Source organism: Emys orbicularis, chromosome 2 (genome assembly GCF_028017835.1).
Source record: "Emys orbicularis isolate rEmyOrb1 chromosome 2, rEmyOrb1.hap1, whole genome shotgun sequence".
Taxonomy (NCBI): Eukaryota; Metazoa; Chordata; order Testudines; family Emydidae; genus Emys; species Emys orbicularis.
In genome coordinates, this window is record NC_088684.1 from 21,696,059 (window position 1) to 21,721,293 (window position 25,235).

Genomic DNA, 25,235 nt, shown 5'->3' on the forward strand with positions numbered 1-25,235 from the left:
TCAGCTGAGAAATCCAGTTATTAGGTCATTATTTTTTAATGTTGGTATTGGTTTGTGGCCCCAATTAAAATAAGACTTCTGAGGGAAGTTACTGTGCATGTTCTATACAGAGGTGTTCTGTGGCAGGAAGTGTTCCCCGCGGTACACAAATTAGGCTGTTTTAAAGTCTGGGTCAGTGACTGGGCATGACTTTTCTTTTGAAGTAATCTTGGCTGCCCTGAGCTGGCTAGGAGAGCACTGGGGCATGTTTCAAGCTTGGCGGCTTCCTTAATAATTTTTTCTATGATTTGAAATCAAAGCTTTGGAGACAGTTTGGCATGTAAACGATGGGTTTCTTCCTTTGCTGCTGTGACCTCTGTTATTGGACAATGATCGCATGAAACTAGAACAAAACGTTGTCCGTAGCTTGCAGACAGCTAAGCTGTACACTCTAACACAGGATGCAGGCGGACCAGGGATCAGCTGCTTGCGGCTGACTTGGTGGATGATGGCACATTTTGATTTGCCCACTGCTCACACTTCCCCCTCCACCCTCAGAAGGAAACTTTGCCAACTCCCTCTACGTTTTCTCCTATTGTGTTCGTTGGGATTTAGTAGAACAATGATAGTAGCCATGGATCCAAATATAGAAAAGCCTCTTTGAAGGGTGTAAACACTAAGGAGGGAGAGGAATTACTTAGTAGAACAAGGGGATGACTGCGTGACGTGAAGAGGGGGAAATTTTAGGATGAATATCATGAAAACGTCCTGATGATGAGGTGTGTTAGGCTGTAGATTAGTCTGCAACTGGTGCAAAGCACTGCGTTTGGGACACTTAAAACATGTAGTGCAGGGAACAGCCCTGTGTTGTCAGCGAGATGAACTCGATGGCCTGATAGGTCTTATCCCTTTTTGATTTTTTCATCCTACCCCACATCGTTTAAAAAAATGAGAGCTCTTTGACCTATTTAAACTAAGTCAAATGGAATCTTGTAAAAGGGGGGGCATTTCTCTTAATGGGACCCCTCTGCTGCTTTTGCAAACTGATTTGTTTTGCTCTTCCTTTTGCAAAAGGCAGAGAAACTTCAAAGGAAGCCACATCCTACCGCCTCATGCATGCGCTTTACATTCAAATCAGATTCTTCTCATTCATTGCTTGTGGTGAACAGAATGTCCTGGAGGGGGCTTCCCAGTGCATTAAATTGCGGTCATTACTATTGTTATAGGTAAGCTTAGAGAGGGGGCATATTGGAAGAGAAGCTTGGGACTGCTGCTTCTTGCTTACTACTTATTTTATGGCTGCAAATCTGGCACCTCTTTAAGCGCTTAATGTGCACCCACCCATCCCAACACTGTAAAGGGGGGAATCTCCTATCTCCCAGCTCCTGTTTGGAACTTGGCACGCTCTTTAATTTCATGTGGTGTCTGTGCCCCTAGTTTGCCTGCTTGAAACAAATCAAGTAGAGCAATACGTAGATCACTGTTCCTTGAGTCTGGTTCTGTTGTTCATTAGCGTGCTGAACTTTATCAGTCTCCTAAGAATTTTCTATGCTTTCATTTCTGTCGGTGTAGGATTCTGCCATAGCTATTGGATAATAAAATAGTGCATTACATGGAATTTATCCCACATGCATCCCGGTTCTCTCTTTGAATTACCAACATTGCTCTCATTTTATTGCAATCTTTCCTGCAAGCAATTTTTCACAGATTTCTGATCCTTTTGGAAATGGCAGATTAATGAGACTAAAGGAGTGCCTTGGAAAGGTTTTTTGTAACCCATAGAGTGGCTGCTTAGGTCAAGATCTAATTACCCTGTCCTTATTCTTATATCAAGAAGTAGTTCTTTATATAATTTATTTTACCTACTTAAACGTACTGTTATGAAATCTAGGCTAATGCTGTTGCAGGAAGTTGTATCTAGAATGGATTGCAGCTGGACAGATTGAATGCACCAATTATTTTGTTAAGGATTTGCCCTTAAGTTTCTCAGATTGAGTGGCAATGTTGCTGCTTCAGAAGACAAATTCTGAGATAATCAAAGACCACACAAGTGCTGCATTGCAGTTACTGTGAGCCCACATCACAACCAGAAATTTGGGCTGTTGAAGTGTTCATCAGGAGCCTAGGAAGGTGTGGCTTTAGTTCTGTATAGTGGGACGAGATCTTACAATGTATAGGCTTTCTAAGGTTTTTGATATTTTAAAGGCTTTTTCTGCATGATACTCACTTGATCTCAGCTCCCCTTCTCTCTAATACTATGTACAAAGCTGAAAATGCATATGCAGTGAGAGATTTTGAGCCTCATCTCTCTCCGTATTCGGAAATATACACATATAGTATGTAAGAGAATTAACCAGAAGAACTGGGACCTAGCTACGGTACTTTAATGGAGTAGCTAGTGATCCTTTATTTCAGGGGTCGGCAACTTTTCAGAAGTGGTGTGCCGAGCCTTCATTTATTCACTCTGATTTAAGGTTTCGCGTGCCAGTAATACATTTTAATGTTTTTAGAAGGTCTCTTTCTATAAGTCTATAATATATAACTAAACTATTGTTGTATGTAAAGTAAATAAGGTTTTTAAAATGTTTAAGAGGCTTCATTTAAAATTAAATTAAAATGCAGAGCCCCCCGGACCGGTGACCAGGACCCGGGCAGTGTGAGTGCCATTGAAAATCAGCTCGCGTGCCACAGGTTGCCTACCCCTGCTTTATTTACAGGAGGGAAGTAGAGATTTGATCACAGTTCTGTTGTCTACTATTTTGCTCTTTTGAAGTAGTGACCTCTATTTTTCCATAAGTAAATGGCATTGCATGCTGCAGATGGTGAGATTGGCTGTTGGATATTGATGCTTCAAATGGAAACTGATTGTGGTGAAGAGGTTTGTGGGGTGCAAGGAAGTAAAGCAGTGAAACTTCTATTCCATTGGATGTCTCTTAAGACTGATAAGATGTAATACATACCAGAGCATAACCAACTTGAATATTTTGCATACAGCATACATTTCTAAGGTTCACCACACTTTCTGACCCTCCCATTCCCTCATATAGTGCAATATCTCATTTCCGGTACTAAGTATTACAAACTATTTATACTAGTTCAATAACTGGATGCTACTTAAGTCTCACAAGTATCAAAACTTGATGAAAATCATTGATACAACTCTGCAATTACAGCAGAACAGCCCTGTAGTTAATGGATAACTGATACAAATTTTGCTGAAGCAAGGGAAAGAGCTTTTGAATGTTAAACATGCTGTATTCATTTTAGCACTTGTAGCAATATTCATGCTTAGAAAGCAAAGCATTTCATAAAGATGGTTAAGTTCCATTATTCCCATTTTACAGTTGGAGAAATTGAGGTATAAAGAAGCTAATATTTTGCCATTCATATTCATAATTTCCTATTTAAAAAATCAACCAAAACCTAAGATCTAGTAGGAAAACTATGTGAGACAGACCACACAGAAGGAAACAAAACTAACGTGCTCCCTATGGTTGAATTTATGTGATCTAAAATAACTTTGATCACTGATCTTAGTATAGCTTTGATTTTTTTTGTGAGAAGTTTCATTTGATCTCTTATATTGTTTTTCATTGACATTTACTGTCAAGTATAAGACACATTTATTGATGTGTCCATAATGCAGGTATTTTGGGCATAGTGTTAATTGGGACACGTGATCCCCTTAAAGAAAGGGTAGTCAATAAGCAGACTGTAGGCCAAATTTGGACCACCAGAAGCAAAATGTTTTTATTTGAACAGATCGCAAAACGAACAGACTGCAAAATGTTTTTATTTACTTCTTATTGTTGTTTTCTCTGAAGTCTGGACCTCGACTATACCTTGATCAAGAAATTTGGTCCTTGACAAAAAATAGATTGCTGGTAATGCTTTAAGGCAGGGATAATCGTATAGTGTAGAGAGACAGTAGCTATGGTTGATCTCCCTCCGTCTCGCACCCTTTCAGAGATGCTGCATTCTTGTCCTATGGACTGTTTTTCCTGATCTTCAAGACCGCACCTTCCATCTCGGGCTCCTCTGTCCCACCCGTGGCCATAATTTGTAACTCATTCATGTGCTGCATACAAACACAGTTTTAAATGAATCATACTTTGATCTGGGGATCTGAGACTAGAACCCAGGTCCTTCAGCTTCCAAAACACAGGTCTTCACCACTTGAGATCACAGTAGTAGTAGATCTCTTAACCTCTCTGTAGTCCATCCATAAGAGGGCATGTCTCCCACAAAGTCAGGAAATTACAAATGCACTCTAAAAGACATTGCAGGGGGAGTTACTGTTCCCTACTATCCCATTAGAGCATTACAAATGTCAGACTTACAAAATGTCTGTAATTGGGTCATGCTCTTTGTCTGAGAGTAGCCTGCTTCTCATGTTGACCGTCTTCAGAGGAACAGCTGAATGAAATGAACTGAATCCTGCTTCATGGTTGAGAGAGAGAGAGAATGGGGGGTGGGGGGAAGGGAAGTCTATAATACAAGAGCATCACTACTAATGTGGGAACATGGCACTAAATCAAAGTGCTTCCTCTGGGAATAGTTAATAAATTCTAAATAGCAGGCGAATCTTTCCAAGTAGTTTCCTGGAAACCTGCAATTTAGATGCTGGCATTATGTGCACCAGAGCACTTAGAGCCTAGGTCAAAAGCCCCTTTGCCTGCTCTGACATTTCCTGTCATCTTTAACTGACAATTTTATAAACCAGCCATGCCTTCCTAAGCAAAGGCTGATGAGCAAAGTTGAACAAAGGAGTGGCAATGAGGGTTGAGAAGATGTGAGGTTTGCATGAACTTACCTCAGTACCAAAAAGTCAGATGACCAGATGCCGATCTCAATATCATTAGGCATATGTCAACTTAACCTTGAAAAGCAGGGCAAAATGCATTTTGATGTGCTTTAGGAAGTACGGAGAAAATATCTGTGTCCAGATATGTTGGTGTTATCCAAGAGCTTAGCCTCTCAAGTACACCAGAGAATCTCTGTAACTAGGTTGTGACACTGGTATTTGACCCGTTTAACACACGTGGTTGGGTTGTGTTGACATAAAAACATTTTTCTCAATACAAAAAAGCATCCACTGTGTTTCTGTCCACACCTACCATGCTGCTTTACCACCACGTCTTTCAGGTCATTCTCGATAAATTTGGGCAGCTAATGCCTGAGGTGGGAACCGAGCACCTAGGAGTCATGCACACAGCAGCAGTGGGCAATGCACTCTGAGATGTTCCACTGCACAAAATGCGGGGAGTAAGGACAACCAGCCAAACCAGTTACACAAGTGCTCTTTGTGAAGGGAGCGGGGAGGTAGTTCCATCTGCACAGCAGAAGAAACGGGCCAAATGAGTTACAAGAAGACAGCCATGTACCAGCCGCGTATGCTGGCAGGGAAGGGAATGTTGCTAGCTACCATACTTACTAAGAGAGCAGCAGCAGCAGCATTGTGTGTGGACAGAACTCTTGTGTAGAGCCAGAGAAGCTTGATTGATTACAAACCGTTAAAAGTTGTAAAGTAGATGGGGTGATGGCACTGTCCTTTATAGGGTGCAGAGGAACTTGTCTTCCTTTTCAAGTCTTTAATCGCAGGGCATGCTAAGTCTCCATTAATCTCCCCCCCCCCCCCCCCCCATCATGTGCGCTTTCCTTCCTTCTTTTAGCTTCTTGTCTTGGTGTCCGTGGGTAGGGAAAAAACTGTCACCTCTAAGGGTGGGTTTCTTGGAGCTTTTTACAATTAGTTTCAGTGAGGGAATGCACAAAGTGTCTTTAAGCTTTCTTGTCCAAAATCTTAAACTTGTTTGTGCTTAATTTGTGTATATCATAGTAGCAACTGTACAGCAAAGTTATTTGTATGCAGTCTAACAATCTGAGCTCTTAAGTTTCCATCATAGTTGTGGGGATCTTCTGAAAGAAGGAATCAAAAAGACATTTTGCTGTATTTTGTGGTTGGTGCTAAATCCTGCATTGGTATTTCCCGCCTTGTCCATGCATTTTACTTCCCTTTTGCCTGCCTTCACTGATGGCTCTGCAGCAGTGGGACATGAGCATATGCTATGCTTGGTATTTGCATGTAAATGAACACCCTAAACATCTTGTTTTGCTCCAGAATTGCCATGTAGTACAACAACGCATAGCTTTTTTAAATGAAGGATATTTTTTGTAAGACTTGCAGGTTTTACTTGCAAAGTAAGAAAATCTCAGGAAGCTATTCCCACTTTTATGCTCCATGCTTTGAACAGAGGTGCTTTAAATTCAGCATGCCAATCTAGATTGTGGTAAAGAATTTTGGGGTAAACAGTACATTTGCCAGCTGAGCTGTTAACTCAAGCCTGCAAAGAATTTATTTGGAGAACGAGGGCTGGCCTCATCAGATTTCCCACCTCTAAATTAATCTGTGAATGGGTATGCAAGCTTATTAATGTAAAAAGCATAGTCCTCTACTGGTGCGTATATGCAGAGGGGGAAAAGATGCTACAGTACCATTTTTAAATTCAAAATTGACAAATTTTGTAATTAGATTTAGTTTATTTCAGAGTTTGTAGCATTTAGTGCAGTTATGTGGCCAGAAGAGCAAAGACACTTGACTTTCGTGCGTTCAGATTATTGTCCTCATTGTGTTTTTTATAACAGGTGGAGTATTGCTTTTTTCCATTGATGTCAGTGTTGTGTACTAAATTCCTGTGCCTACTGGATTTAAACAGCCAGCTGGTGTTAGGCTGTGTGGTGCTGGTCTCCCTCCATTTGTGGAAAAGCATAACTACCATATGTAACAAATGTGGGAAAGCTAGAGATGAAAGTTGCAGTAATGCAAAATATTAGTGCCAGACCAAATGTTTGGATACTGACCTGCTGTACAGCACAGCATGGGTCTCTGAACATAGCTCTGGATAAAATAGCTTAGCAGGTTTCATGGACTCTAGGTAACCATTTTAGTAGTACAGTAATCCAACTTAAACTTAATACTCGTGTTAGTTGTCTTTCGGTTAAAGGAGTTCATAAATTCTCCAAATTTTGCCTAAGAAATTGCTGTCTAGAGAAGTGGTGGAAAAAGACAGTTAATTTTAAAGCTCAATTCTTTGTACCAATCCATGTTCAAACTAATTTCAACAATGAATTATTCCTGGGAGATAGAATTCACAGGTATTTCAAAATACAGTTGAGATCAGATTTTTAAAATTGGCTTCACAGAGTGCACAGCAGCTGCCTTTGGAGTGTGTGCATTTAGGAACGCAATGAAAACTTGTTCTGACAGTCATACCACACTCAACACAGTGAAAGAATGGTAACACTAATGCAAAACGAAAGGCATTCACAAGTGGGAAATGAAGCACATCATGGAATACCTGGAAATGGAGCATAGCATTCCTCTACATGCTTTATTGGGCCCTGTTGGGCTGTTCTGCTTAATTGTGCATTTAATTGTTGTTGTTGGTTGGTGTTTGCCATTTTAATTTAAACATTTGTACTGTATTCCTGTATGTTGAATGAAGACCTATGAAATTTCATGGAAAGTATGTTATGTTAACTTTAATATAGCATTTAGTGAATTTCCTCCTTTTGTTACCCCACCATCCTCCCTTGTACCCCGCCAAGGAAAATGCTCTAGAGTTGTTCTGCTCAGAAAAGTGACCGTATAAAAATAGCACTGTCATACTCTGCAGAACTGCTCACTGTGTGTTCTCTCAGTTGTATCTGTTGCCTTTAGTGACAAATTCTTTGTTCTGCCTTTTGCACCTGTTAGACTTAGCTGTGTTTGGTTCCAACTCACCCTTCCATATGAATATCAAACAGAATTCCAGTAGCAGTGATGTCCTGCATATGCCATCAGTTTCATCTAACCCTTAATACATATAGGGTGTCACAGAGCGTTCTGGTGCCCAGTAATCTGGCATAGCCCAGTGAACACTTGTGTATTTGCATGCTCTTCCCATTTCCTAAACTCAATCAAGTATTGCACTGAGTGTACCCACTGTATATGGACGTAAAAGACCTAACCAAACATTATATTCCAAATGGAACATTTTGAATACAGGTATTAACTAATGGATTTCGACTGAAACCATTTACGTGTTTTCTCAGATTGAGGGGGTTTATTTTGTTTTTGTGGGTTTTGTTTTTAAATTCCCAAACCTTGTTTGGAGATCCTCAGAGGGCAGAGTTTTGTTGCTCTTCAGGAATAGTCTGCGCCTCTGTATCTTACTGAGCTCCATCATTTACATTCATTAATTATCAGGTCTGGTCCACATCTTAAAAGTTTTGCCAGCACAGATACGTTGGTAAGGAGTATGAAATATCTCACCCCTGACTGACATAACTATATTGGCAAAAGCCATATGGTGCAAGCACTTATGTCAGTATAGTTTATTTTATTCAGGGGAACTGATATAAGCTATACTGTCAAAAAGAAGCCCTTTTGCTAGTATAAGCTGCATCGCCACTAGAGGGTTTGCTGGTATAACTATACATGTATAGCTAGATCCTTTCCATTTTAAACAAAGCCTTAGCACCATTGACACAAATAGCACAGATGCAGCTTTTCCTTCAACAAGAATCTGCATCTCTGAGGCAGTTTTCCTCTGATTTGTATCTGCAAAGACTGTGGCATCCTTAGTTACAGAGAAAATAGCTATTTAGCATACTTCTTTCTCAGCCAAGCTGGGAACAGAATCCCATAGCCTGGGCAGATTTTCAGTCATGTTCATATCCAAGCCCATTTAAATACATTATCCAGTACTTTTTCAAATAGGCTGTAGTACTGAATATTACACTTCATCTATTCTGTGTTGCCAATTGCATGGCTATGTAGTGCATGACTTTGGCTTGTCACAATTGTGGGGTGTTTTTTTTTTTATTTATTTAAATGAAAATAGTTAAGAGGGAGTTTAGACCGTATAACAATTGCAAAATCACACTTGTTTCAAAGAGGTCTAATTTTTAAAAAAGTTAATGAAAACTTTAAAAATTAAGTACCTCAGAAAATTGCTTAGTTTATCACCTTGCGCAAACAATGTTTAGAAATGTTTGCCAAGTGCAGTTCAGCTAGGAGTTGCCCAACACTCAATTGTTTTGCCAACAATTCTTTTCGGGGGGGGGAAGACCTGTGCTAACCTAAATAATGCTATAAACAAAAGCTCCTTCCTCCCCCAAAAGGTAGTTTATAGCATGGTTTTAAACAAGTTTGTAATAGTGTAACAGTGTTTGGTTTTCATGCAAACAGGGTTGCAGCCATGCTAGGCTCCACATAGCCCAAGAAATCCCAATAGGGCAAGTCTCTGAGGCACTGATCCATCAATCCATCCTTTACTTTCATGGGCCTGCATGTGGGCACAAGTGTCCCCCCACATGAACAGCTTGCGGGATCAGGGCCTGTGGCTTGTAACTGATAAAGGAAACTGCCTACTATTTTAACTGCTTGAGTTTAAATAAGGGTTGAGTGATAAACTGAGAATGTCCTACTGCTTGTCAGCTTGTCACAGCCTTGGTATTTAATGTATTTAATAATCGAGCCTATAGTCAGCTGCTTCTTTAATCTGTGCTCTGAGATGGAAGCATCTTGGTAACTTTGAAACTGCAAAATATTATGTCCCCTTTTCATGGTCTCCCTTCCCTTTTGGAAGGAGAAGCGTGTCTGACATAATTGGACTTCGCCCTTGAAGATAAAAAGGAATCACTTAAGTGGAGTCTTAAAGTCACTTCCTGAAAGACAGTTGTCATGCTAACTTTCTGTATCCTGCTCAGCAATGAAGTTAAAGGCTAGAAGAGATAAGAGGCTGATTGTAGCCAACTGCTTTGAGTATACAGAAGGCCTTGTGGTTATACAGCTGCACGTTTCATCAAATAATCATTTCATTGATGTATGATCATTAAGTAGAACAGAATGATTCTAATCAAGCAATTTAGTCTGTCTCTCCCCCTGCCCCCATCCCCTACTCCTTTTTATTCCTCTGTGGTGTTGAATAACAAATGGGCACGGAAATAGAACCATTTAAGCTTTTACAGTGGCCTCCTTGTAGCAGTATTACACAGCATTTCATTTAATTAGTTTATAATGAAGAGGTTTTTGGTCGTCTTAGGCTTGGTTTTGGGACGCATGTGTGTGTTGTGAATCATGCATTTTATTTCTGAGAACACAGAATCTTTGATTTATTTTTTTTACCCCGGTTTTTTAATTTGATAAAATTTGACAGTTTTTTAAAAAAAAATACTGATGAAAGGTTCCATTGCATAGCAGTAATGCCATTCTCCACGTGTAGAATATTGCTTTAGACAGGGTCAGAGAATTTTAGGGATGTTAATGAATCATTATAATGCGCCCTGTACGGTACATAAATTTTACCCACATTTTATAGGCGGAGAAACTGAGACATGGTAGTTAGGTAACTTGCCCAAGGAGTCATAGAGCAGGGAGTGGAACTCAGGTCTTCTAACACTTTATCATCTCTTTTACTAGGAAACTGCCAAATATGCCATTATAATCTCTTCTCTTCAGGGGACTGTAAGTGTCATAGAAGCGTGCTGGGACTTTAGACAAAGTGTCAGCTTTTAAACAAAATGGAGTTTAAATTGGTTCAATTTCTAAGCTACAGGAATGCATGGGAGTGGATGGTACTGCAGTGCAAAGCCTTTTGTCTGGCTCTATCCAGTTGGGTTTGGTAGCAGCTGAACGCTGGTGCTCCGTTTGCTTCTGGGAAACAAACTGACAACATTCTGTTCTTCAGTAAATAGGTTTTCCCTTTGCAATTGGCCACTCGTAGAGAGGCTTGGTGGGTAAGAAGTGAACAGGCACAGAGATTAGACTATCATCTCACTTTTTAGAGGTGGGTCCCTCTGGGTCATGGTTGGGGAAAGTGTATGAGTTAGTGCTGGAAAGCTTTCACTGCAGCTGCCTATGCTTAACTGTAGGTAGACTTCACTTTTCAGGGTCCATGCATACTTGCATTAAAACTTTTATTTTAAATATGAAACTACTTTCCCATATGGATTTTAAAATCCTGCTTTGTGCTCTTAAGCACTAGACTGCACCAATTGTACTGTATATTTAATACACGAACTTTCTCCCACATTCCATTCATGTTGTTGTGAGGCTAAACTCCCATGTAATCCACCAGGCAAAGAGGGTTTGCCTGGTGGATTAGTTAGTGGCTGAAGTACTTATTGCCATGTGAACTTTCATAATTCTGTAACAAACCAAATGGTTCGTTAACATCTCATTCTATGGGCAAGACACTAAGTTACTGTAATGCTGAACCAAAGTATGGTACTGCCTTCCCATCTGTGATGACCCTCTGGAGGAAGCTGAAAATTAACGCTAGTTTAAAAACAAAAACAAAACCAACAGCAAGCTTCACCAATTCTGAAGATTCAAAAATTTTGGATCAGCTCTACTAAGATCCTATGACTTGAAGAGACCTTCTTCTGCCTGGTGCTAGTCTATGTGGGCAGTGTCCCACCAGCCGATCCCAGTATCTTTAAGCATCTTGAGCAGATGGTGTAGTTTCTTTTGGTAACCCTCAGTGGGATCAGAGGGTAATACCCTGTAGAATGTGGTGTTAGAGAGCTGCCTAGCAGACGCTTGTTCATATTCCCACCTATTCATGATGACGACAGCACCTCCTTTGTCAGCCATTTTGATTATGATGTCAGAGTTCCTGAGGCTGTGGATGGCGTTGTGTTCTGCACGGCTGAGGTTCTTAAAACTACAGTATCCACCTGGTGAAGTGAAGAAACAGATTGACAGAGCCGAAGAGTACCCAGAAGTCACTTACTACAGGACAGGCCCAACAAAGAAAGTAACAGAACGCCACTAGCTGTCACCTTCAGCCCCCAACTAAAACCTCTCCAGCGCATCATCAAGGATCTACAACCTATCCTGAAGGACGATCCCTCACTCTCACAGATCTTGGGAGAAAGGCCAGTCCTCGCTTACAGACAGCCCCCCAACCTGAAGCAAATACTCACCAGCAACCACACAACAAAAACACTAACCCAGGAACCTATCCTTGCAACAAAGCCCGTTGCCAACTCTGTCCACATAGCTATTCAAGGGACACCATCATAGGACCTAATCACATCAGCCACACCATCAGGGGCTCGTTCACCTGCACATCTACCAATGTGATATATGCCATCATGTGCCAGCAATGCCCCTCTGCCATATACATTGGCCAAACTGGACAGTCTCTATACAAAAGAATAAATGGATATAAATCAGATGTCAAGAATTGTAACATTCAAAAACCAGTCGGAGAACACTTCAACCTCCCTGGACACTCAATTACAGACCTAAAAGTCGCAATTCTTCAACAAAAAATGTCAAAAACAGACTCCAACGAGAAACTGCAGAATTGGAATTAATTTGCAAACTGGACACCATTAAATTAGGCTTGAATAAAGACTGGAAGTGGATGGGTCATTACACAAACTAAAAACTATTTCTCCATGCTAATTTTCCCCCTACTGTTACTCACAGTATCTGACTTGCTGTACCCAAACAAAAAGTGAGAACTCTGTTATTCTCCGACACACCTTCTTGAAAACTGTTTGAAATGGGCCATCCTGATTATCACTACAAAATTTTTTTTTCTCCTGCTGTTAATAGCCCACCTTAATTGATTAGTCTTGTTAGATTTGGTATGGCAACCCCCCATCTTTTCATGGGGTGTGTGTGTGTGTGTGTGTGTGTATTTTCTACTCCATGCATCTGATGACGTGGGTTTTAGCCCACAAAAGCTTATGTCCAAATAAATGTGTTAGTTTCTAAGGTGCCAAAAGTACTCCTCGTTCTTTTTGCTGATACAGACTAACACGGCTACCACTCTGAAACCTATAAACCCAGCGTGCCTTCTCACTTGGATAGGTATTTACAGACATATTTACATGGTTTTCTGGCTTTTCTGATCAAAAGCGTGTCAAGATTAAAAATCCAATTGTCTCTTCCAGCAGTTCAGTCTTCTACACTTAATTATACTTCAACAACATTAGCTTTTAAATGGGAATTTGAAATGCAGAGTGACTTTGTTGTTGCAGTATGCTTTGAATGAACCCCAGGTTTGTTTTTGTTTTTTGCTGCAGCAGAAGCCTGCTCATACAGAACAGCTTTTTCAGTGCATGCTTGCCACCTGCACCCCTCTATGGACTGATTGACTGTGTATCCATTAGCTGCCTGCTGTGTTGAGATGGCAGCAGCCTGCAAATGAGAAGGCTTTGAGGAATACAACAAAGATCACCACGGTCTGCATCAAACAGCACTGTAATTGTTTATGGCAAGTTGCTGTATGCAACTGTTTTGTTTTTTTTAATGGTTCCATAGCATTGTTACCCTGGAATGAAGATGATGATGAGCTACTGAAAGGTCTGGATCTGGGACTTAAATAATCTTTGCAGCTATATTTTGATACTGACTGTGGCACTGCAAATGTCTTGTTTCTGGGATCATCAGACTCAGTGTCCCTCTGCTCTTCCATTTAGGCATACATTTACATTCAGTAGCACATTTGATCTTGAAGGTTCTGAAGAAACCAATTCTTTGTGCTTTAGTACATGAGCATGAATCCTCTTTTGTTACTTAGCAACTTTTGACAGTCACTTGTTTCCTAACACTTCCTTTGGTTTTAGACGAGCTGAGTCAGATGCATTCGTGTGCTGTTTGGAAATGACTTAAACATTAACCACTCATTTTGCGGTACTGATCATCAAGTTTCACATTTACCATTTAGAATGAGAAATTGCTTGGTGAATTCAACACTGTGAACAGAGAAAAATAAGATTAAGCTAACTGACATTATACAGCATCATTGTAACGGGGTGCACTCACCTTTCGCGAGCGCCCCCCTGGCAGAGTGTGTGCGTCTGCACTTTCTCTCTGCTCTGTGGTGAGTTTTCAGCGATCCAGCCCTCCGGCCAAGTCACACTCAATCTGTATGTGAGATAAATCAAACCCCATTCGGGATATAAATACAACAGGGGGCCCATCCCAGGTCCCTTTATCTGCAGCCCTATCTCTGGGCTCACTCCTCAATCAGTCCAGCAGGGTCTATTGTAGTACCCTGGTTCAAACTGCCTTTCAGCCCCTTCTGGCCTCTCTCAAATTGTCCCTCCTCTGGTATGGAGCAGTGCCCCAGAGCTCCCTCCCTGGAGGCAATGTCTTTGCTCCCTCTGGGCCTTTCTGGCCTCAGCTCTTCATCTGGGCCACTAAAAGAGTTCAGTTCCTCTTCTGGGGTGCATCAAAGTCCAGGCCACTTTCCCAGTGGCTGGTGGGGCTGACTCGGCCCCGCCCTCTACTCTGGGTCCCAGTCCAGGGACCCTATAGATAGCAGCCATCCGCCACATCCTTTTAAATAAACTGTGTCAGTGCTACAGTTCCCTGGGCCACTTGCCCATGGCCCTAGAACATTCTTCACCCTGACCTCAGGGCCTTGTCCTGGCTGAGTCCCACCAGCCAGCCCGGCTCCTTCATGTTCCCCCCCAGCCTCTGCCAGCACTGCTCTGTCCTAGGTCCTGTAGCTCCCTCAGCTAGCCAAGCACATGGTCCACTCTCCTCCAGCTCTAGCAAGGAACTGATCTCACTCTGGCCCTGCAACATTTCTTATACTACCCTGCTGGGTCCTGATTGGCTGCTCCCTGCAGCCCCTTTCTGATTGACTGTGTCCCATACAGCCACTCTAGGCAGCTTGGAGGACCCTCTCCATTGCCCTTTTCTGGGGCGGGGTGTGGCAGGGCTGCGAGGCCTCCAGCAGGGACCCTCAGAGCCAGGTCCGCCCCGTCACAATCATATTATCAGATGCCCTACCCACTCCCAGCAAGATTTTAACAAACTAAGCCTCGCGCTAACCATTGACAACTTTTCCCAGTCTCTTCTCTTTAATATTCACTGACATTTAATTTCATGTGCTGGTCCGGCTTCTCCTTGTCACCATTGCCTCTACCAATTCTTCTTCCCTTCTAGGCTTCTATAACAGTTCTAGACTTTGTTTCCTAACAGGCATACAAAAACTTGGATGTGCTCATCACTTCCCTTTTTTTAACTTTTTAGGATAATTTTCATTCATAGATTGAAATTTACACCTAATGTTTATGGTATTAAAAAAAAAAAACCCTTTTAAATATATACTGTGATTCTATAAATACTTCCAAAGAACATGGAAATTCAAAAGATTGGGGGGGCGGGGCTTTTTTTTTTTTTTAAACAAACACTCCCTCCATCCCAAAACTAGTGTTGTTTTCTGGAAAAACCCAGTTTTTTCACACCTCTGAAAGAGCTTGTTGCAATTAATAGTAAATACTTTGAAAATCTGCAAATGTGCTTTATTATTATTAATAAACAGAAATAATATGTAGACCTTGTTTCGTACAATTTTGTTGTGGGTATATCCTTGTGTGTTGAATGTGCATATTTATGTTGGTTGGTTACTGCTACTTGGGTTATAATAGTACTACCTGGCAGTTTTTATTAGTGCCCTTATTTATTTTAGCTGACCCTTATTCCCCATTTTACAAAACACGTTCCCCATTTCCCATTTTCTGTTCTTAAATGGCTCTTCCTTTTCTCATGGTGTAGGGTTAGGGAAGCATAAATATTAACCTATAAAAACCCTAGAATACTTGTGTTCCTGTTCAAGTTTCCCCAGTTCTTGCATAATGCAGCATTTAACTGTATCTTGAATGATAAGTTACTCCACAAATGACAGTGGAGAAAGTTTTAGCACTCATTTCTTAGGAGACCTTCCTTGAAATCTCCAGTAGGAGTTCTGCTTCCATTAGGACAAGAAGTTCTGTTCTTTGCTTGTTTTTTAATGGCCTGTTAGTTCTCTGTTAGGGGGAATGAAGAATAAGACCATACTGAGCATGTGGGACAAGAAAGATGCTGTCAGTAGCAGACATAGTTTTTCACTGTGGGAGACAAGGGGTCTGACTTTTCCACTTTTTGGTACCCGGCTCTATGTGCAGTAACAACTTTTGTATGAAACTGCAGTACTAATGAGAGAAGACTGATCTGCCTCCACTGTAAAGACCCATTCAAGTCTGCAAGCTTTCTTCAGTCATTGTTTTTGCACAATTGTTAGCTATACTACGGCACCTTAATACTTATGAATGTTAGTAAAACTTTAATAATGAACATAAAGAAGTTTAAATTCATTCTTTAAAGGAATTTAATTCTGAACATGTTCAAAAGGGTAAATAAAAGGTTTCTGCCATAATAAGAGCCAAAAAATAAAAACCCACAGCATTTTGTGCAAAATATTTGCAATTTCATTCTGGGTCATTTGGTGGGCCCAAAATTTTGCTATTTGTGAAAATAATTTTAACATCAAAACGTGACATTTGGCAATTTTTTTTAAATGTAAAAATTGATTTTCAAATTGAAATATTGACCATATTGAGCTTTTCACTTGAAAATAAATACTTTCTGCTTAAACAGTCTAGTTTTTAGGAAAACTCAAAAAATTTCAAAGTATATTGCAAAATCAGATCAATATCACAATCAAAATGAAAAACTTTACATTTTGAGGTTTTAAAACTGTTATGGGTGTTTCACACAACCCTGGTGAATATTTTTAACAAATTAGTTAGGACTTTGTGTTGAAGTTTGCTGAGATGCTACAGCTTGGCTTACATATAGCTAGAACCATATGGCTATCAAAACAGAAGCTAACTGAATACAAAAAAGGCCGAGATGATTGTTTAATTAAATTATAGAGCGGGCAAATGCTTGCTTTAAAAGAAAATATACTTTGGGGAGAAAAAGTCCTAAAAATTAATCATTTGCTGTCAAGAGACGTTATCATTTGGAGGCACTGAAATGAGTGACTGGGAGTGTAGTGCACATAAACAGTGCCATCTTCTGGCAATATTGTGAAGTGATAGATGCATGGTCTATGACTACTACCGATCTGTGTTCTATATACAGGATTGGGTTTGGGAAGAGAGAGCGTAATCTGTGCTGAAATGGGTGTTTTAAATACCAAAACCTTTGCAATATTGGCTGTGAAGAATCTGGCGAAAGGAAATTAGTCAAAAGTCCTGGATATGTTGTTTCAAGACTTTGGATTACTGTCTCTCTCTAGACACTGACCTGATCAGTGTTTGTTACTGCTCCCAACTCTCTCTCTCCTCTCTTTACCCTGCTTCTTCCTCCTACACACCCAGCTCTGATCTCCCAGCTCTTGTGTTCCTTTTGGATCCCTTCCAAGTAAAATGTTGAGAGTATTTTGATCCTCTACACATTCTTGGCATGCTAAGGCCTCTAGAGAGAAAACTATTTTGTCCTCTTGTTAATCCAGTTCTGGGCTTCTGGTGATCAGCAATAAATCTCTTTTCCTAAATGTCAAATATTGTTTAGTAGTTCTGCTGTGTTAATAGTACACTAGGGACTTAATTTTACAATGTGATATTTAATTCAGCTTCCCTCTACATCACAGTGAGAGTTTCACATCCGAGAGATCCCTGTCCCTTAACTCTTTTGTATTTCGTTTTCAGGTGGTACCAGAGAAATTGGGTCTGCCCTGACGAGAATGTGCATGAGACACAGAAGTATAGAGTCCAAACTCAGGCAGTTTTCAAGGTGAGCAGTTACACAGCCTGGCCCAAAGCTTGGGAATCACTCTTCACTGGCTACTGGACTACAGTCAAAACATAATTGTTACACAGCCCCTTTCATTCAGGAGCACGTTACGCTGTTTACCAGTGTTGGCTTCCAGCTGACCTCTGACTTAAAGTCAGTAAGAACAGGCTTTCTTTTCTCTCCCCCAACAAATTGGACTTCATAGAAGTAGAGAGGAACAGGGATTTAGCTGCTCATTCTGAGAATTGGACTTGCCAGCTCAAGCTGCTTTAAATGCTGGAAATTCCTATCATCAAAGTTACTGTAGCTCAGCAGTGAGCAGTCAATTCATGGTGTTGGGGACCGGGCTTAGAATTTCTGTGTTGTCACTGAGTTAAAGTAAATGCAAGTACTTCACCCCGTTTTCTCAAATGCATGGGAATCCGAATAACTTGCAGCCAAGAAAGTTTGGGAGCAAACTGACATGAACTGAAGAACTCCTCCACTGCACCCCATTTCAGTAGATTTCTACAGAACGTAAAAATAGTGAGGTGGGGGAGGATAACGCAATCTTGTTGTGTGTTAGGAAGAAAGCTGACAATATGCTTACTTCAACACCTTTTATCATAGAAGTAAAATGCATACTCTGACAGTGGTAAGAGGAAACTGTGACTTGCCATTTCTTTGACCTAGATACATTTTTTTAAATGGGGTAAATTTGAGGGACTGAAGCTTGGTAAAAGGGGGTAGTCCTGTCATCTCTCAATTACTGGTTTGAATTCAGTTCATGTCAGCTGTGACCAAAAATTGGCTGGTCAGTAGCTTATTTTAAATGAGTTTGGTCTCAATCCAGTTCCCTAATGGACAGTTCCCAATGCCATATCACAGAATCCACAACCACAATTGAAACTCCTATTTAGCATTCTCAGCAGAGATGCCAGGAATTTAGTGGGCATAGAAACTGAATTACCCTAGCACCATGGTCCCCACTGATGAGGATTGGGGCACATGGATGGGGCAGAATATAGAAGCTTACACTGCTGCTGTTTGTGCTCTGCGTGTGCATTACATATTTGTACAATCTTTTTGGATAAATAGAAGCCATTAGTCTTCAGGACATCAATCTAGAGCATTCTGCAAACACTGACTTCTGCAAGCATGTGACAAATGAAAAATCTAATTGTTTACATTGTCCCTGTTTCAGGTCACTCTTCTGGTTTATATTCTATTCCACACTGCCCCTGAACTTCTACACACTAATTCTTGTTGTCCTGTTATGTGTGTTTTTTGAGTGTCTCATCTTTGGCTTTCATCCAACCAGAGAAATTTGGGTCACGTTGTAACAACTATTTAACCACCTGATTCTATAGCAGGCACTTAAACACTTTCAGGTTTAGATATTTGCATTCCATGGCACTATTAACTGTTGCAGCAGAGTAAAATACTCCAATATTGACCTTGGCTCTGGATATAGAAATAAGGGCATCTGCAGGATTTGATTGCTCTTTGTGTTTTTTCAACAAAATTAGTGCTTTAATTGACTGTCTGATAAACCCACTTCAAGAACAGATGGAAGAGTGGAAGAAAGTGGCCAATCAACTGGATAAAGACCATGCAAAAGGTAGTTATAGAGGAAGAACACTGTAGTATAATAGGACAAGGTTGTAATACAAGATTTCTTCCTAACACGGCACTTCCCCTTTTACTGGGTATTGGGGAAACCATATTACACCTGCTTAAGATCTATACTAATTTTCCTCATTAGTTTTTGAAAAAACTACTTAGCAAATATAGTTAGCTAATTCTTCAAGCTTTACAGGCTTAATTTTGAAGATAGGTGCTGAAGGGTCTAAATGAACTCTGTAATGAGCTGTTTTCAGCATATTACTAAACCTAGGTGAATCTTCTCTTGTAAATTTAAGTCTGGCATGGTGTTTTTCTCAGCAATCACTTGCTGCGTGATGTCTTGTCATGCACTCTGCTGGGGGTATGGCACCCACCACTCGACAGCCCTGGGATTTGCAGACTACCTGTAAGGTTAAGGCAAGTCTCAGCCAGACCACCCTCCAGATATCGTGTAGTCTTGTAAAGCATTCAGGGTTTTTTTGGTTTATATCCAATAGGATATAAGAGAGAAATATTCAAAGAGAACTTGGAAAACCATCTGTTAGAGGGCAGGAGAAGCCAACTTCCCACTCAGCAGAGCGAGAGTGGCAGTGCTGTTCCGTGGTGGGGTGATCTCTCCCGTAGAATGCACAATGTGGGGAGAGAGGGATAGTTGCACACAGCTGGAGCCATGGCTGTTGCCAGGAAACAATTTCAGACATACGAGGCGTTGCATTGGGGGCGGTTGACCTCCGACACAGCCATTTGAACTTGAATTTCCTTGGGTCTGCGTGAACAAAGCAAAATCATGCTTGCTGATCTAATAATGCTCTGAGCATTCAGATCAGGGTCTCCTGCGTGGCTGTGCAGTGACCCGGGCTTGTTGGACTGAGCAGTTGAGACTCCTGTGGAGGCTGCACAGTGGTCCCTGTGGGAGGAAGTGCCTCTTAGCACCCAGTTGATGTTGTGGCCTAATAGAAGCATCAACAGTCTCTGAAAGAATTTCCATCCTATCCTTCACCCTTGCAACTACAGAGGTGCCTGGGGGAGATTTAAGCAGAGAAAAGCAGTGGGCAGGAGGGATCAGCTAGGCTTCTAAATGTGGGGCTCTCTGAAGAGTGGAGGTTGGGGCTCAGTGCAGCCAAGTGGATAGAGCACTGGAATGGGACGCAGGAGACCTGGGTTCAATTGCTGGCCATGCCACTGTCCTGCTGGGTGATGTTGGGCAAGTCACTTCCTTTTCTATGCCTCAGTTTTTCCATCTGTACAATTGGGATTATGATACCGACCTCCACTATAAACCCCTTTGAGATCTACTGATGGAAAATAGTATATAAGAGCAAGGTGGTATTGCTGTTAAAACAGATGAGAGATTTCATACCTGGGACCAAAACAATTTTCCGAAATGGACACACATTCACGAAATGTGTCGGTCAACCAGAATCTGCATTTTCTTTTACATTTTTTTTTGCAAAAAGAGTTTCAGCCAAAAAGTTTTGCCTAGCTCTAGATATGTCATCCCTTCCCTGACTTTCAAAGGGGATAGTAAATATAGTGTGTTCTATTTTACAGTTAGTGGATACTAATTTTTGAACACACATGTTCTGAGAGGCCTGTCAAAATCCTCCTGTGTTCCATTGCTATTAGTGGATAAGTCATGAATCAAGCTAGTTCTCTCATTTTGTGTTCACTGATATTTCTGTAAAGACCTAGTGTATTTGGAAAAAAGGCCATTGGGAGTACGTGTACACTGCGGTACACTACATGGCACAGGAGCGGTTGGCTCGCGTTAGCTGACTCAGGCTGATGGGGTGCAGATGGTCGGGCTATAAAATTCCAGTGTAGACATTTGGGCTCAGGCTAGAGCCTGGGCTCTGAGACTCTGCCAGGGGGAAGTGTCTGAAAGCCCGGGAGCCAGCCCAAGCCCGAATGTCTCCACTGCGATTTTTAGCCCCACCGCACAAGCTCCACGAGCCTGAATCAGCTGACCCAGGCTCTCGGATTCAGTGCTGTGTGTGTAGGTGTACCCTGTGAGCACTGTTTCACCCAAAACCAAAGCTACAGACACTACAAAATGTCAATCTGTTTTTTAAGCTGCTCTGATTAAAAGTGAATATCCCTGTGTGCTGTGCTAAAATTTCTAGTCTAGGGAACATTTATAGTGTCTTAAAACACAGTCTTTTTTGTAAAACCAAAGACTGAACCAAGTATCAAATGTGTTGATATACAGACTGTGTTTTTTAGAGTACAAAAAAGCCCGCCAAGAGATAAAAAAGAAGTCGTCAGACACGCTGAAACTGCAGAAGAAAGCAAAGAAAGGTAACTTTCTCCATACTTTTATCATTGAGATACTTTTGTGAAGGATTCATTGGCAAAAATTGCCTAGCTATAGGATGTTCTGTGGAAACCATCATTCCATATAGTGTCACATCTAATGTGTACCTGTCATGGTGTTCTAGTAGAAAGCATAAACGCTACTGTCTGTTTTAAAATGCCTTAAGAGTGTGAAAAATCTCTATATACAAAATTGATCAGCAGAGAGAGTTTTTACAATGGAATATTTTTGTGGTTTTTTTCATGTTAAGAAACTGATAATGTTGTATGACTTGTGCTGTGTTATACATGCAAAATTTCCTGGAAGCTTTGGAATAGTATAGAAAAGCCATTATGCAAATGCTCTGTAGTAGTTCTAGCAGGAAATTATGCTGTTCCCCCTTTTCCACCCCCATCTTTTACAACCTATAATCTCCTAAACTTCCCATTGTTTGTTACAAGATTCATAAAATGACAGCTGTAGGAAGCTGGTATAGGTCGCTGTCAGAGAGTGCACTTAGCAATAGTAAAAAGCCAGAAGATGAGGTAAAGAAAGGCAGTACAATAGTTTCCTCCTCCTCCTCCCCAACAAAATTCCCAAGCTCTTTCTCTCATCCAGTGATACAATGTTTAGTAGCAGAATCTGTGGGTTTTCACAGTGGTTTGTTCCCCATTGGTGACTTGTCAGTGCTTTATTTTAAATTCGCACCTTCTTGAAGTCAGAGAGCTATGGTGGTAACACTGCAAAGTGAGGTTCCAAGCTCTGCTGAGTGATGCCCAAACCTCACCAGCCCCTAAGTTTCAGATTCTTACTACCGCCTCCGTACGCTTGCAAAACTGGACTGGAAACCTTGCAGGACCAGGCTCTCCTTACTTCCTGGACCTGTGCTCTCTGATATCAGCTGGGTCGGAAATACGCTTTGGACAGGTCCCCTGTTGGAACTTATGCTTCCCATGCTGGCTGAAACCTGGAAGTGTAGAGCCAAGCCAAGTGAGTGGTGGGATGTGGAGTTTCCTTAACTTTCTACATCTCAGAGATTCAGATGAATTCATGTTTTATCCAAGGCATCCCTAACTTCCCTTTCTGACCACTGAGTTAGCAGAGTTTATGAACAAGTATTCTAATGGATGATCATATGACTAAATTATTTCATAGTAAATAAATAGCTCTTGAAGCTTTTCTAGCTATTTAAAGGAAGAATGGAGGGGAAGGAAAAAAAATAGCAAAAGACTGCAAAATAGGGGATTAGCACAGTGGGGCCAGCAGTCTTTGCCGGTATCAGGAGTTCATAGATAGAATCATAGAATCATAGATTATTAGGGTTGGAAGGGACCTCAGGAGATCATCTAGTCCAACCCCCTGCTCAAAGCAGGATCAATCCCCAACTAAATCCCCAAATGGCCCCCTCAAGGATTGAACTCACAACCCTGGGTTTAGCAGGCCAACGCTCAAACCACTGAGCTATCCCTCCCCCTGCTTCTGGGGAAGAATCCAATATCAAATCATAACCTCAGTTTAGGTTCTTAGCTTTGTTTACTCCTTGTTTGAAAAATTGGCTGATTTCAGTCTTAATTTTATCGAACTAGTGTATGCTATTCCCCTCCCAACCACCTGCAGTCCCCCTTTCTTCTTCATTGGATACCATGAGCAACCCTGCAGTGCATGGCATCCTTCAGATGGAGAGTTACAGAGAACGTGTCCAGAGTGGGACCATGGAACCATCTTTACATGAGTTTTGTCTCAGAGGTTATCCCCTAGCGGGTTATCCCTTGCTGTCTCCCAGGCCAGCCGGCACACTCAGTGGTGCAGAGATTCCCTGGAGAGAAGGAACACTTAATGCCTTCTCTGCTGGAGCATGGAGATATGTTCAGTGCTGTCCTATCTAGTTTCTTATACCAGGCTCATCACCATAGTATCTGAGCATCTTCCAGAAATGCATTAAGCAAGGTGACTAATGTGTGTGTTCTCTTATCCTGTCTCCATGTACAGGAGGGTGTGCAGTGGAGCGTGTTGCCTTTATTTTTATTTATTTTTTTTAAAGGAACCAGAGCTGGCTAAGAGAAGCTCAGCTCAATGTGGTGTCTTTTATTTTATTTTGTGAAAGGATTAAAAGGGGAAAAGTAAAAGGCCATTTGCGTTAGTGTCTCCATCGTGACACAGTTTCCATGGTGGTAATACTGTGAATAGGTACTGGTTTAAAAATCCAGTCACCCTTTCTAAATGTTGGCACCTTGGGATGTGCTGTCAGACTCCTTACTGAATCGCCCATGCTGGTGTGCAATGCATTCTTGGGACACTTCAGCTCCCTGAGTCGTCTCTGTCTTGAAGAATCCAAAGTTTCTTTAAGGTAGGAATTGAGGACAAAATTAATGGCAAAGGGAGCAGCGAGGGAGGTTGGAAATTAGAAGAGCAAAGGAAGCCAGCCAAATAGCCAATCCAATACACAGTGAAATCAGGGTCCACCATGTTTCTTAGGAAACCTTTGTGCCTTCTCTCTCTACCTTGAGTATGGATACACAGCTACCTAGCTACAAGCTAAAGCTTATGTAGAAGTGAAAAAAATGAATTCCTGAGTCTGTCAGCCCAGTGGATCACACACACAATGGAGAGGAGACTAGCTACTTCCTCTAACATTTGAAAAAACAATGAAGTGTAGAAGAAAATAAGTATCAGGTGCTTTCTCTTCTCCCTATCCCCTGCTTTCCGATCCCCAGACTTGAAGCATCAAGACATTGTCCTTAAAATAAAATCTGTGTCTAGCTAAAAGCAGGCATCATGAAGGCAAAACTGTTTTTATGCTTCCTTCTAAATATCTGCTTACTATGCCTCAGTCCTGACTGCATTATTCTTGCTATCAATCTGCAGTGTCTTATAAGCAGAAACTTCTAGTAGTGACAAACTGAAGTAGGGCTTGGTAATTGTCAAAGCTTCTACCAGGCACTACGTTGACAACACTAAGCTAATTCCATTCTAGATAGAAGCAGGATTTGAACCACAATCTCTAGAGGGCCGGGGAACTAACAAGTAAGTGTATGAACTTTAAAATCCAAAAATCTTGACATCATGACACATGTAAGTTTCAAATGAGTATCCATGTACTCATACCAGTGTGTCTATCACCTGTTTCTTCCCCCCTCCCACTTCCTGTTAGTCATAAACTCATTTGTCTGTTACATCCCTCATTAAAATTGAGCCCTTTCCAAGCAGGAATTTATCCCTTTTGTTTTCTGTGATGTTCCTAGCACACTTTTGAGAACTATAAAACAACAAATAAGATAATCTTTCACCTTCCACTCCTCAAATATATTTTAACAAACCTTATGATCCAAGATGGGTCAATGGGGCAGTGCTGAGATCTGGATCTAGATTAAATTTAAGGTAAGATTTGGTGCCAGAATTTTGCTAGCTTTGCATAGCAAGATTTCTGCCACAACTGAATTGGAAAGTAGACCCCCTCTTGGCTTTGGATACAAACTATATGGGTAGCATTGGATCCAGAGATTTGAGTATAATCTTCCTCCTCAACTCAATGCATCCTTCATCCCCGTCACTTAGAATTCAAAGAGGGTTAAATGTATTTGGGCCATCTTTTTTTGTTTTGTGTAGACTATATTCCAATCCCATGTGACTATGTGGAAACTCAACTTTGGACTTTCTTGAGATCAGTAATTAGAAATTATACCTATGGAATCAGTGGTGTTAATTGGGATAAATGTGTTTCCTTTTAAGATGAATGGGAAGCACTAGAACGCTAAACTAAATGAATGATTTTAGGATTGCTTTTTC

At 41.1% G+C, this 25,235-nt stretch overlaps 1 protein-coding gene across 1 annotated transcript in view; it reads left to right on the plus strand.

Annotated features, from left to right (window-relative positions):
• Window positions 1-25,235, plus strand: part of MTSS1 (MTSS I-BAR domain containing 1) — a 169,157-nt gene that overhangs the window by 106,705 nt on the left and 37,217 nt on the right. The window contains exons 4-6 of the mRNA XM_065398731.1: window positions 17,467-17,551; window positions 19,060-19,151; window positions 21,380-21,454. Of these exons, the coding sequence (XP_065254803.1) occupies window positions 17,467-17,551; window positions 19,060-19,151; window positions 21,380-21,454 (252 nt within the window). The remainder of the gene's footprint in view (window positions 1-17,466; window positions 17,552-19,059; window positions 19,152-21,379; window positions 21,455-25,235) is intronic.